Source organism: Ogataea parapolymorpha, chromosome V (assembly GCF_000187245.1).
Source record: "Ogataea parapolymorpha DL-1 chromosome V, whole genome shotgun sequence".
NCBI lineage: Eukaryota > Fungi > Ascomycota > Pichiomycetes > Pichiales > Pichiaceae > Ogataea > Ogataea parapolymorpha.
The window spans coordinates 43,470-56,384 of NC_027862.1; the positions used below are offsets into that span (position 1 = coordinate 43,470).

Sequence of the window (12,915 nt, forward strand, 5' to 3'; positions counted from 1 at the left end):
ATATCTTGAAATTTTTTTTTCAATTTAGATTTTTTTGCAAATGTAGAGATGTATTGATAAAATTTTAAACAGTTTTATTCATTGTTTATTGCTTGTTGTTTGTTTGAAACGCAATAAAAATGGCGCCAGATAAGCAAACATCGGGCACAGAGCCGTCGGCGGAGCCGAAGTCGCCGGTGATCGACCCGCAGATCACCAAGGAGCTCGACCACGAACATATAGACCAGCAACAGCTGGAGCTGCTCACCTCTCAGCTTCCTGGGTTCAGATTTGATAACATCGAGCAGCTCAATGACGAGGAGCTGAATATACATTTCCAGAAAATAATCGGTGACCAGGAAGAGCACAAAGATGACAAAGACGGCAGCAAGTCGGAGGATATAAATAGCGAAAAGGAATCACAACAGCCAGAGGAAGAAACACAGCTCAAATCGCATTCCGAAGCCGCAGCGGATAATAAAGAGAACAAGCCGGAGGACCGTAACTTGGACCCTACATTGTCAATGTTGTCTGGGGAAACCACGACGTTTAAAGGCCTGTCCATTCCTAATAACTCGGAGCTGGTGCGAGAAACCACAGAATCTCCAGCTTTGCGTGCTTATCGTGAGCTTGTTCAGAGCCAGCAAACCCAGACGGCCCCCGTCGACGTTGTCCATGCCCAGCTGGCAGCTCTTCCGCTGACGTTCACCGCCCCATCGAATCTCTCTTTCAACATCCAGCTACTGATTAACACATTGCCTGTGTTGGACAACTTGGCGACCCAGATATTACGAATTATCTCCCAAGGGCCGTACCAAAAGATCATGGAACTGGTTTCCAATCGCGAGTCTTTTGCTGGCATTGCGTTTGGAAATCTGATCGAGCTGTTTGAGACCACAAAACGGGTGTACAATTCCGAGGAAAGCCCGTTCTTCACAGTGGAAAACGTCACTTTTGGCCTTTGGAAGTATGGCGAGGCTGCGCCCGAGTTTTTCCGTGGCAAGGAAGACACGATAGAAGGTACGTTGCGGAAGGTGAATCTCGCGACTTTCCTTCTTGCTACGCTGGGACTCATTGACTTGGGATTTTTCTTCCTGAACGAGGCGTTTCTCGACGTGTTCTGTCCGCCGCAGAACTTGGACCCAACGCGATCGCTGTCCAACCTCAAGCAGGACAACACCCTGCAGTCCACCCTATTGAGCTCGTCGTACCCTTTCGCACAGAGCAGCAGAGCTCCGAACAATCAGACCAAGTTTCTCAAATCGCATGCTATTTTATTCTTAGAGCTAAAAACACAGGCTTTTATTTCTGCCATCGAGTTGGGCGATCGTTCTAAGGAGGAAATCCTCAAGGATCTGTTCCCGGATAATCTTGATGAAATCTTGTTGAAACGCAAGCAGCCCGACTTCGACACCTCGAAACATACCATTGTGCGCAACTCGACGCTTTTCACGCCGGCAGAGCTGGACTTTCTGGCCAGATGCGACTCCAGAAAGGATAATCTCATGAACATGAAGGCGGACGACTCGCTCATGGAAAAGTACGAATGGATAAAGTTCCTGAACGATCTCCTGGACTATGTGTCCAAAAACGTGGGTTTTTTGATTTGGGGGCCAAAGGGAAAGATCACAAAGGAGCTTACGAGATTGCGGCTCAGCACAGACTCTGCCGGGAGAAAACGACAGTTCGACGGTGACAACAAAGACCCAAGCGAGAGCACGTCTGAACCCGAGCAAAAGACTAAAAAAGCCAGAAGCTACCGACAAAACAGACCAACAACGTTCAGAAGGGTCTGGAGCCAGGAGGAAGAAGAGGCACTGAGGGACGGGCTGAAGCTCAAGGGAACGCAATGGACGGCCATTTTAGAGCTGTACGGGCCTGGTGGATCTATCAGCGAGGCGTTGAAGAACAGAACGACGTTACAACTCAAGGATAAGGCCAGGAACTGGAAGATGTACTATTTGAAAAACGGACTGGAGCTTCCTGATTATTTGGTGAAAGTCACAGGAGAGCCAGACAGGAACTACTCGCACGACTCGAACAGGGCAGCTACAAAGGTGGAAAGACCAAAGGCCGGGACTCGGCACGCAAATATTCAGACAACCGCTACTAGAATTCCGCAGACAGAAGCTGGAGCCAAAAAGCACGAGGAAGGAGGCGACCCCAGCTACGAGGACATCATCAACAACTTATTTGGGGCGAACGCCGAACGTGCAAAGGGCAACCAAAAGGGCTCGTCGACGTCGCGCACTGACAACCCTGAGGATGCCACGAACGAGCTCAAGGACCTGGTGGCCCAGGCGTTCGAGTCGTGATTTTTCTAGAAGCCTCTGGTTATGTAACCCGGACACCCCATGTACTATTAGGTGAAAAAAATATCAAAAAAATATTAAGCACTTATAACAAGATAGCGTTGATTAATCTATGAATAGCGTCTTGAAAGTCAGATTGTTGCCTCGTCGGCTGATCTGGAACGCCCAATCGCGGTATGTGAGACATGCCAGGCCGCTCATTTTCCACGGGATAAGAAGCGCGTGCAGAGAATTCCATAGTAGCAGGCCCACCCAGTTGGAAGATCCGTACAAGACGTTGGGAGTCAGTCAGAGCGCCTCTGCCTCTGACATCAAAAAGGCATACTATAAACTTGCAAAGAAGTACCATCCAGATGTCAATAAGGAGGAAGGAGCAGAAAAGAAGTTCCACCAGTTGCAAGAGGCATACGACATATTAAGCGATCCACAGAAAAAACAGCAGTACGACCAGTTTGGAGCCGCAGCGTTCGATCCAAATGCTGGCAGTGGAGCCGGCGGTTTTGGCGGAGCGCACGGCGGCAACCCATTTGCCGGTTTCCAGGGCGGGTTCCAAGGTGGCAATCCATTTGAAGGGTTTGGATTTAATTTTGAGGACCTCTTTGGAGGCATGGGTGGGGGCAGACAGCGTGGGGTTCAGCATTTCCAGGGAGAGGATGTGGAGGTGTTGAAGACAATTTCGTTCCGCGAAGCCATTTTCGGAACCCGTACCTCGATCGATTACAGAGCGGTTTGTCAGTGTGACGCATGTTCCGGCTCGGGCCTGAAGCGGAACCGTAAGAAGAGCACGTGCAGGAGCTGTGACGGAACGGGATCGCAGGTGTACCAATTGCAAGCCGGCTTCCAGATGGCGTCCACGTGCAAGGCCTGTGGAGGCAGTGGAGTATTTATTAATCCTTCGGATGCATGTTCGAGCTGTCACGGCGAGGGAGTTGTGGATCAGCACAGACAGACAGAGGTGAACCTGCCAAAGGGTATCAAGGACGGATCGAGGATCCGTGTGAGCGGCGCCGGCAACGCTCCTCATACTACAACGTCGAAGGGCACTGTTTTGAGCAACGGTGACCTGATTATCAGAATCAAGGTGGCTCCAGACCCAGAGTTTGTGAGGGACGGCGTAAATGTGATTTACAACTGCAAAATTGCCATGACGACGGCGGCCCTGGGAGGAACCGTGGAAATCCCAACTCTCGAGGGCCAGAAGGTGAAGATCAAGATTCCTGCGGGATCGGAGCACGGAAAGGTAATCACGATTCCGGAACGGGGTGTTCCGTACGCGGGCAACAGAAGAGGCGACCTGCGGGTGGTGCTGAACGTTGTTCCGTTGAAACCGCAGAATGCTACGCAGACGGCGCTGTTGGAGGCCCTGGCAGACGCATTTGGCGATAACACGGCGAACAGAATGGATCCTAGCTGGAAGCCGCTGGAGAGCGTTGACAAGGAGTCCTCAGCGGGTGCCAACTGCGAGCATCCGTCGAACCTGAGGCGGATCGAGTCCTTCTTGAGCAATGCGTTCAAGAAGATCCTGAACAAAGACGATAAATAATGACTAACGTGTACATACTGCAAGCAATCCCCACGTAGACGTTCTGGCCAGAGGACAATAGGATTGTTCCTTACGCAGCCAAGCCCCTACATTCTCAAACACGTCTCTGCGACACGCTTCTGCTGCACCGCCTGGTTATATTTAGTAGTTTCCATATTTGGAAGGAGGTAAAGAAATCACCGCATCGTATAATTTCACGAATTTCACGAATTTCATCTCTTGCTGCCTCCATGTTTCCTCCTTCACTCCTGGAGGTGATCCAAGAGTCTTTTGAGGATGTGCCGCTGGATGGGACTTTGTCGCGGTCCAGCACGGCGCGCTCTTTGCCCCGAAAGCGAGCCGTTCAAGGCCCCAGCACCGCAGAGAGCAGCTCGCAAGAAGCCGTGTTGATTACGCCGTCCCAGCGGCTACGATTGAGCCACAAGAAGCGAGCCATGGCCGCCGAGATGATGAAGCGATCCTCTGTGCTCGATACCACCGACTTTCTGTCGGACGATGAGCTACCCGACGACCTCATAGTGTACAACGTGCCGTACACGCGGCCACTCCGGTCACTGGCGCAGCGCGAGCAGGCATACCGGCCATCGCCGCTGCGGCCGCTGCGGAAATACGGCTCCGTTTCGAGTTTTTCGAGCTTTGGCTCGCCCAAGACGCGCGCGTCCTCGATCTTCAGTGCTTCTTCCGATTTATCGGAGCTGAGTCTGCTGGAGGACGACTCAAAGTTCAGTGACGACGCGTGCATGCTCACTTTGAGCGAGGACCCGCTTGTGAACGAGTCGCTCGAGCGCATTGCGATGCTCAACAGCTACAAGCATCTTTCTGCGCCAACAACGTCCAAGGAGAAGCTAAACTACCTAACAGTAACGAGACAGACCAATCTGCCGCCAAAAGACCCACGTGAGGCTTCTAAGCATACCAGAGACTACCAGCAGCTGCTGCAGACGCAGATCGACCAGGAACAGAAAAAACTGGCCGAGAGGAAGAGACAGCTCGAGGAGCAGGCCAAACAGACGGAAAAAGATCGTGCCGCGTGGCGGGCCGTGCTGCGCAACTACGACAGCCTCGTGTGCCTGGCCGAGACACGGGAGCTGTGGTGGCGTGGTGTGCCGGCAGACTTGCGCGTCAACGTGTGGATTAGACAGATGGGCAGGACGGAACTGACCGACTGTCAGATCGTGCGATATCTGAACGACGCAGATGATATTATCAACAAAGCGTGCGATTTCAAGGTTCAACGGCCCGATCCAAAGGAATTTGCCGCGCAGAACAGCAAAAACATCCAGCTAATCAAGAGCGTGCAAAACTACTCCGACCTGATCCAACAGGCGTTTCCGAACCTGCTAATATTCCAATACGGACAGGCGTTCGACTCGATTCTCAAGGTGATGCTCGCGTTCAACTTGCACCAGCGCGAGTCGACCAGCCGGCAGTTCCAGCAGATCCAGCTCACAAACCTGGTAAATCTTATCTGCGTGCTCTACTACAATTTGCGCGACGAAAAACTGACGCTGCGCATGTTTGTGAATTTGGTGTCGAAAAAACTCATCTTCCATCTTCTAGTGGACACAAACAGCGAGTACTTAGAGGACATTGCGGGCCAGTTCGACAAGTTCCTTGCGAAAACAAGCCCTGCCATCCACTCACATTTCAAAGCCGTCGGCTTGCAACCACTAACGGTCATCGCCAACACCGTGCCCAGTCTCTTCTCCAAATGTCTCAACATGGACGTGTGCAGCCGGCTCGTCGACATCTACATCTTCGAGGGCGACACGTTCCCGCTGCGCGTGCTGCTCGCGCTGATCCGCAAAATTCAGTATAAATTATTGGGCTCCAAAGAAGAGATCTGCAACGTGCTGGGCCACGAGTGTCTGGCGCATCTAAACAGGTCCGAAAAATATGCATACAGGTATTTGGACGTCGGCGACGCTATAGAGTTCATCACAGATGTCCGCACGGTGCTGCGTCGCCAAAGCGTACCACAATGATACCTTCCTATATTATGTAATATACGTACATATTCTACAAACGTCACTGGCAGCTTTGCACTTTTTCGAGCAGATTCTTGCCGTCGTCGGCCGTCTTGACGCGCGCGATATACGTCTCGAGCTTACCGTCGGGCGAGAACGTAGGGATCCGCATGGAATTGCCCTTACCGATCAGCTCGTACTTGACGTCCTTCAAAATAGCCACGTTCAGCAGCACGTTCATGCTGCCCTCGGACCGCACCAGAATCCGCGACTTGCCCGTCTCTGTGTTCTTGAGCACCTTGAGCTCGCCCAGCCCGATCGACTTGTACGGATCCGACTTGTCAGCCGCGTCGAACTTGAGCACCTTGGATTTTTTCGTGTACAAAACCGTCTCGTTTTCCTCGCCGGTTTTCGTGTCCACCTTCTGTGTTAGCTTGACAACGGCAAAGTCACCCTTAACGTCTTCATTCTGCACCTCGTCGTCGTCGTTGGCAGCGTCGTCCTTGTTCTCTTCTGGTTTTGGCGCAGAAAAGTTGAAGTTGAACGTCGAGGCAGCAGGAGCAGTGTCCTGTGACTTGGATGCAAAATTGAACGGATTGGACACGGCAGGCTTTTGTGCGGGCTGCGACGAGAAGTTGAACCCGTTAGAAGGGGCGGAGAACGAGAAAGCTGGTTTGGCCGGCTCAGAGTCGGCTGGCTTGGTCTCGGAGGGCTTGGTGAAGGAGAAGGCAGAAGAGCCAAACGAAAATGCAGGTTTTTGCTCCGACTTCTGCTCCGACTTCTGCTCCGGCTTTTGCTCCGGCTTCTGCTCTTCTTTTGTCTCCTTTGGAACGTTGAACGAGAATGCTGGTTTGTCCGAAAACGAGAATGCTGGTGTTTCTGCTGGTGTTTTTGACTTTTCCTGCTTTTCTTGCTTTTCAGCCGGCTCGGGCTGGCTGCCAAACGAGAAGGCCGGGGCGGGCGTCTGACCGAACGAAAACTTAGGAGTCTCTTTGGTCTCTGTCTGGCCAAACGTAAATGCTGGCTTATCCTCCTTTTTCTCCTTCTCCTCTTTCTTTGGCAGCTTAAACACATCATCTTTGATCTGTGTGCCGCCAGCGAGCTGGAACTTTGGGCCTTCTATCTTGACGTCGTCATCCGAGTCCGAGTCCGGAGGCGGGGCCTGGCCGAACTTGAACCCGTAATTCTTTGATTTAGGCAGCGTATCCAGCTTGAACGCTGGTCCTTTTATTTCCACCGGTTTTTCCTCCTCTTCCTCGGATTCTGCAGGCTTGCTATCACCAAACTTGAACTGGGGGTTCTTCACCTCGGCCACCTTCACATCTACCTTCGGCACCTCTGCCTTTTTCACGGCAATTTTATTATTCACCACCTTGTCGTAATACTCATTGTACTTGGATAAAATGGGACGCAAGTCTGCAATAGGGTTCTTCTGAATAGCGTTGTTGACGGCCTCCAAAAACAGAGCATTCAAGGATTTTAACTGTGTAGGCTGGTCGTTGATGACCTCCTCTGTGGACTTTGAGAATGCAAACGGATTGGCTGGTTTACTAGATTGTTCCGTGGCGGAGGCCCCGAGGAACCCAAAAGCTCCGCCAACTTTGGGCTCCGGCTTGGAGCCGTTCACAGCCTTGAGCCGCGGCTTCAACTTGGCAATGGGCCGCGAGGCCATCACGTCCGCAGAAGCACGCTTGGCTCCCTCGAACACTTCCTCGTCGCTGTCGTAGTCTTCGGCAAGAGCTGCGTCTGCCGTGAGCTGAGATTTGCTTCTTTTAGCCATGGTGATTCCACAAAACACGAAGCAGTTGACCTGTACACAAACACGAGGCTCTAGCGCGTTTTAAGTAGGGTATTAGTTTCAACTGCGAAACAAGTTTGGAGCAGACGGGCTGGCTGGTGTAGGGAGGTGCGCGATCCGGCTGGAAATTTGGACTCACGAAAGTGTCACCTGACTTGCACGCGGGCTGGATATTTCTGCTTATCTAAGCTAGGTTAAAATTTTCAAAACCGTCTAAATTATTTGGATAGCCAACATATAACACAAGGTAGGTGGATTATCGACGTTCGCCGCTAACACGCTAGATGCCTCCAAAAGTTCAACAATCCAAGGCAGCCAAGGCCGCTGCCGCTCTTGCTGGTGGTAAGAAGTCTAAGAAGAAGTGGTCCAAGGGAAAGGTTAAGGACAAGGCCCAGCACGTTGTTGTGTTGGACCAGGAGAAGTACGACAGAATCATGAAGGAGGTGCCAACTTACAGATTTGTGTCTGTTTCCATCTTGGTCGACAGATTGAAGGTTGGTGGATCCGTCGCCAGAGTTGCTCTCAAGCAGCTTGAGGAGGATGGTGTGATCAAGCCAGTGCTCAAGCACTCCAAGCAATACATCTACACTCGTGCTACGGCTGAGTAGATTAGTATAATACATGATGCAGAATTGTTGTAGTACGATCACAGAGATCTCACAACTTGTAGAGCTTCAATTCAGGGCGACTACATCCAGCGTCGTCTTGGAGGCGCTCAGCTGCTAACCTGCGTTTCTATTGGCCGCTGTTGTCCCATTGCCAATACGGTCTCTCACAACTTCAAATAATTCACATAAATGCCCATGCGAAAATTTTTACCTCAAAACTTTATTGTAAGTACTGATGATGATTGTTCCCCAGAACACTTCGTTGGCGAATAATCTCCGATTCAATGAGCCGTGAAAACATGCATCACCATCTGAAACAGTACTGACCTCCAGGTTTGGTTGACGTGTTTAGGAGAACACCTCAATGAGACAGTCACAGGCATTCTATGATGAATACTACTTCAGTTCTGCTTCTGAACAAGTCTGAAGACAACACAGTTTACCAAAGCTCAAGTTTCTGACGAATGCCTTGCGTCTCATTGTATGTAGTTACATGTAGTTATACGGCCAAGTACTGGGACTCGAACTTGCTCTGTTTGACGCTCAGGAATTTCTTCACCTCGTCCCAGGCCTCCAAGATTCTCGGGTTTTTCTGCTTCGACATGAACGTGTCCAGTTTGCTGATCACTGAGTAGACAAAAAATCTGTTATCCTCGCTGTGCAGCAGTCTGAGCCAGTAGAACATGGCGTAGCTGACGAGCCCAAAGCCGGAGTTTCCTTTCATACGCAGCGTGTCGAAGGTGAGCAGCACAAACAGGAACAGTTCGTTGTAAATGATGGTTTTCTTAAAAACCGGCTCCAATTTGAGCAATGGCTTGATCTGGAAGCGGTTGGAAAGCTGCAGCGTCGCAATCAGAAGATATGGCAGCAGCTTGAAGAAAGACGACCATCCGAAGAACCAGTGCACCGACAGAACGAGGTACTGGAAGTTTTCTGTGGTCATGAGAGTGAAATAGGACGGAAGCGCTTTCCTATTGAAATGAGACGTGATGGCCACGCTGTAGCTGATCCAGACACCTACCCACGCAAGCCTGTAGCCGACAAAGGCCACCCACGACTTGTGCGACTTATGGACGATATAGTAGCTGAGGTAGATAAACCCGAAAAGCAACGTGCTGACATGTCCAGCCAGCCACGCGTATTTCAGAATTGGCTGTGGTTGGGCAGCCTTTTTGCGCAGTTTCCTATTCTTCTTGCTCGAGAGCGGCATCTCAGGCTTGGCCGTGCCGTTAGGCAGGGATTGAGAAGACATGGTGTTAGCAATAACAACTGAAATTTGAGGCAGGTACAATTTCGGTCTAGGGTGTAGTAGTACTTCGCCATGAATATGGTGCTCTTCAGCTTTTTTTAGAACGAAACCAATAAATAAAGGATCGGTGATGTTGGAGTGTGTGCGCAGCACACTACATGGGAGACAGTGGCTGACAAAAGACTGCTGTCTTTAGAATCAATTTTGATACTGCAAATACTACCAGTCTCGCAAAGACGACTTCGTGGTAGCATCTGGCGAAGCTACCAAGACAGCTGATGGGGAATTGCTGCAATGGGCTATGACAAATTACCCTGACATTGCATTGTCAACAGCCATACGCTAGTGCTCCTCTACACGGCAGTTTCTGGCCTTATAAAATCCCTTCACAAGGCAGAGCTACTTACTTGGTCAATACAGTATTGACCAATTACACGAAATTCGCCGCACAAGTGCCGTCCTGAATTGCCTCGATGTATATCCAACGGCTTGCACCCTCCCCCACATTTCCCATTTTTGAGCAAATATCTCACCATGGTGGTTCGAGGAGGGTGAAATATCGGCCCAAATGGTCTCAGATATTCGTATAAATGGCGTTGTTTCGTGCGATTTGAACATTGACAATCCTATTTCTGACAGATATCTAAATGACACAGTACGACGTGATTGTCATTGGCGGATCAGCATCTGGCTTGCAAGCCTGTTTGACTTTTGGCAGGGCTTACTTTAACGTCCTGTGTATTGATTCTGGTTACCCTTGCAACAGGTACGCCAAAGAGTCGCACAATCTTCTTACGCATGACGGATCGTCGCCAGGCCAGATCCTAGCCAAGGCCAAAGAACAGCTGGAGAAGTATCCTACCATCCAGTTGGTGGAGGGCACGGTGACGAACGTGTGCAAGGATGTTTCTGTGGAGGCCGTTAAATACTCATTTCGAGTCGAGATAGACTCTCCTGAAGATGGCTCATCCAGCTCGTTTGTGGCTGCACGTGTCTTGTTTGCCTCTGGATTGAACGACAACATTGGCAGGATCCCGATTGAGAACATTGACAAATTCTGGGGAAACTCCATTATCCACTGTCCTTTCTGCCATGGAGCCGAGTTTAGGAAGGGCAAGACGGGAATCTACTACACGAACGCATCACATCTCAGATTCATGCTGCCAACGTTGTACAACTGGAGTCACGATCTCACTGTGATCTGTCCAGACGATGTTTATGGCTCTTTGGAAGTAGATCTTTTGTTTGCTATGCAGCAGAAAAGTATCGCTTTACACAAGGGCAGTGTTGTCAAGGTAGAGACACGAAGCAGTGAGGATGGACGACTGTCCAGGGCGATTCTTGACGACGGCACTGCAATCGAGCTCGATGTGCTCTATCTGGTTCCACCTTCGACCATCAACAATAAGGAGATTATTACCAAGCTGGGCGTCGAATTGGACGAGCTGGGACTTATCAAAGTGAGTCCCCAGCAGAAGACGAACGTGGAGGGCGTTTTTGCGTGCGGCGACAACACTACCCGCATGAGAGGACTGGCTTTTGTAATTGGCCAGGGCATGGTTGCAGCAGCTTCCATATGTCATGAAATCCTACGCGAGCGCTGGACCGCATGAACTAGTGATCTCTCTTGTGTTACTTGAGCTTTTGATGATTTCTAGGGGGAGGGGGCCTATCAAGTCATCAGAATAAGATTTTCCAGTGTCTATTTTAGCTTTAATTTTTCTCGTTATTTAATTGTCGTTCATCAAGCTACAGTTACCAAGCAAATAAAAATGTCCCTCCTTATATAATGCTCCCGTCAGCACCCAAAGCGGAGAGGAAGCTCTCAGCCTTGTGGCCTGATTTTTGGGAAAAATGGCGCCCCCGTTGTTCTATGTCTCTCGCTGATAGTATCCCCTCTTAGCACCCCACCTTGTGCCCCACAGTTTCTACTTGGACCAAAATGCATTTTAATATGCAGAGTCAAATTAATTTAATTAATTTTATTTTTCTACCATGTCCAACGACACCTATGCCACCCCGCTGTCGTCGCGGTACGCGTCCAAGGAGATGTCGCAGATCTTCTCTCTGCGCAACAGGTTCTCCACGTGGAGAAAGCTGTGGTACAACTTGGCAATTGCCGAGAAATCGCTCGGGCTTTCTGTCGTCACCGACGAAGCTATCGAGCAGATGTCCAAACACCTCGAAATCACCGACGAGGAGATTGAGGCCGCCAAAAAGGAAGAGGCCATTGTCAGACACGACGTGATGGCCCACGTCCACGTTTTCGGCGAAACGTGTCCTGCCGCCGCCGGAATCATCCATTTGGGAGCCACGTCGTGCTACGTTACAGACAACGCGGATCTGATTTTTCTCAGGGACGCGTACGACGTTCTAATCCCCAAGCTTGTGAACGTTATCAACAGACTGGCCAAGTTTGCTCTGGAGTACAAAGACCTGCCAGTGCTTGGTTGGACCCATTTCCAGCCCGCTCAGCTGACGACTGTCGGGAAAAGAGCAACTCTGTGGCTACAAGAGCTGCTCTGGGACCTCAGAAACATGCAGCGTGCCAGAGACGACATCGGACTGCGTGGAGTCAAGGGAACCACCGGTACACAGGCCTCTTTCCTGTCTCTTTTCCACGGAGACCATGACAAGGTCGAGGCCTTGGACGAAAAGGTGGTGGAGCTACTAGGATTCGAGTACGCGTACCCTTGCACGGGGCAGACCTACTCACGTAAAATCGACATCGACGCCTTGCACCCACTGTCGTCTTTGGGCGCCTCGTGCCACAAGATGGCCACCGATATAAGATTGCTGGCCAACCTCAAAGAGATGGAAGAGCCGTTTGAAAAAAGCCAGATCGGGTCGTCTGCCATGGCCTACAAACGGAATCCAATGAGATGCGAGCGTGTGTGTTCGCTGTCGCGTCACTTGGGTTCTTTGTACCAGGACGCGTTCCAGACGGCGTCCGTGCAGTGGTTTGAGAGAACGCTGGACGACTCTGCCATCAGAAGAATCTCAATTCCAGAGGCTTTCTTGACGGCAGACATTTTGCTTTCGACGCTGCTGAATATTACTTCCGGCCTGGTGGTGTACCCGAAAGTGATTGAGCGCCGTATCAAGGCAGAGCTGCCGTTCATGGCGACCGAGAACATCATCATGGCGATGGTGGAGCAGGGTGCTTCGCGGCAGGAGTGCCACGAGGAGATCCGTGTGCTGTCGCACCAGGCGTCGGCGGTGGTCAAGCAGGAGGGCGGCGACAACGACCTGATTGAGAGAATTAAGAGCACAGACTACTTCAAGCCTATTTGGTCGCAATTGGACAAATTACTCGACCCGTCCACTTTTGTTGGTCGTGCCCCACAACAAACTGAAAAATTCGTGAACGTCACTGTTGCAAACGCACTGGAACCATACCGGTCGCTTATCAACGAGGAGCACGTTCAATTGGCTGTCTAGAATGGAAAAAGACTTAAG

General features: G+C 50.8%; 8 protein-coding genes across 8 annotated transcripts; 6 read left to right on the plus strand and 2 right to left on the minus strand.

Annotated features, from left to right (window-relative positions):
• Positions 1 to 119: 119 nt before the first annotated feature.
• HPODL_03795 (Protein TBF1) lies at positions 120 to 2,294 on the plus strand (the record flags this gene model as incomplete). The annotated part of the gene is made up of 1 exon (XM_014078556.1): positions 120 to 2,294. The coding sequence occupies one exon, from the start codon at positions 120 to 122 to the stop codon at positions 2,292 to 2,294; it is 2,175 nt and encodes a 724-aa protein (XP_013934031.1).
• A 109-nt stretch (positions 2,295 to 2,403) lies between these two features.
• HPODL_03796 (Co-chaperone that stimulates the ATPase activity of the HSP70 protein Ssc1p) lies at positions 2,404 to 3,834 on the plus strand (the record flags this gene model as incomplete). The annotated part of the gene is made up of 1 exon (XM_014078557.1): positions 2,404 to 3,834. One exon carries the CDS (start codon positions 2,404 to 2,406, stop codon positions 3,832 to 3,834), a length of 1,431 nt encoding a protein of 476 aa, XP_013934032.1.
• A 434-nt stretch (positions 3,835 to 4,268) lies between these two features.
• HPODL_03797 (uncharacterized protein) lies at positions 4,269 to 5,819 on the plus strand (the record flags this gene model as incomplete). Its single annotated transcript, XM_014078558.1, has 1 exon — positions 4,269 to 5,819. The coding sequence occupies one exon, from the start codon at positions 4,269 to 4,271 to the stop codon at positions 5,817 to 5,819; it is 1,551 nt and encodes a 516-aa protein (XP_013934033.1).
• A 43-nt stretch (positions 5,820 to 5,862) lies between these two features.
• HPODL_03798 (Nucleoporin NUP2) lies at positions 5,863 to 7,581 on the minus strand (the record flags this gene model as incomplete). The annotated part of the gene is made up of 1 exon (XM_014078559.1): positions 5,863 to 7,581. The coding sequence occupies one exon, from the start codon at positions 7,579 to 7,581 to the stop codon at positions 5,863 to 5,865; it is 1,719 nt and encodes a 572-aa protein (XP_013934034.1).
• A 302-nt stretch (positions 7,582 to 7,883) lies between these two features.
• Positions 7,884 to 8,207, plus strand: HPODL_03799 (40S ribosomal protein S25-A; the record flags this gene model as incomplete). Its single annotated transcript, XM_014078560.1, has 1 exon — positions 7,884 to 8,207. The coding sequence occupies one exon, from the start codon at positions 7,884 to 7,886 to the stop codon at positions 8,205 to 8,207; it is 324 nt and encodes a 107-aa protein (XP_013934035.1).
• A 499-nt stretch (positions 8,208 to 8,706) lies between these two features.
• HPODL_03800 (Conserved hypothetical membrane protein) lies at positions 8,707 to 9,459 on the minus strand (the record flags this gene model as incomplete). The annotated part of the gene is made up of 1 exon (XM_014078561.1): positions 8,707 to 9,459. The coding sequence occupies one exon, from the start codon at positions 9,457 to 9,459 to the stop codon at positions 8,707 to 8,709; it is 753 nt and encodes a 250-aa protein (XP_013934036.1).
• Positions 9,460 to 10,103: 644 nt separating this feature from the next.
• HPODL_03801 (FAD-dependent pyridine nucleotide-disulfide oxidoreductase) lies at positions 10,104 to 11,069 on the plus strand (the record flags this gene model as incomplete). Its single annotated transcript, XM_014078562.1, has 1 exon — positions 10,104 to 11,069. One exon carries the CDS (start codon positions 10,104 to 10,106, stop codon positions 11,067 to 11,069), a length of 966 nt encoding a protein of 321 aa, XP_013934037.1.
• A 382-nt stretch (positions 11,070 to 11,451) lies between these two features.
• Positions 11,452 to 12,897, plus strand: HPODL_03802 (Adenylosuccinate lyase; the record flags this gene model as incomplete). The annotated part of the gene is made up of 1 exon (XM_014078563.1): positions 11,452 to 12,897. One exon carries the CDS (start codon positions 11,452 to 11,454, stop codon positions 12,895 to 12,897), a length of 1,446 nt encoding a protein of 481 aa, XP_013934038.1.
• Positions 12,898 to 12,915: the final 18 nt, after the last annotated feature.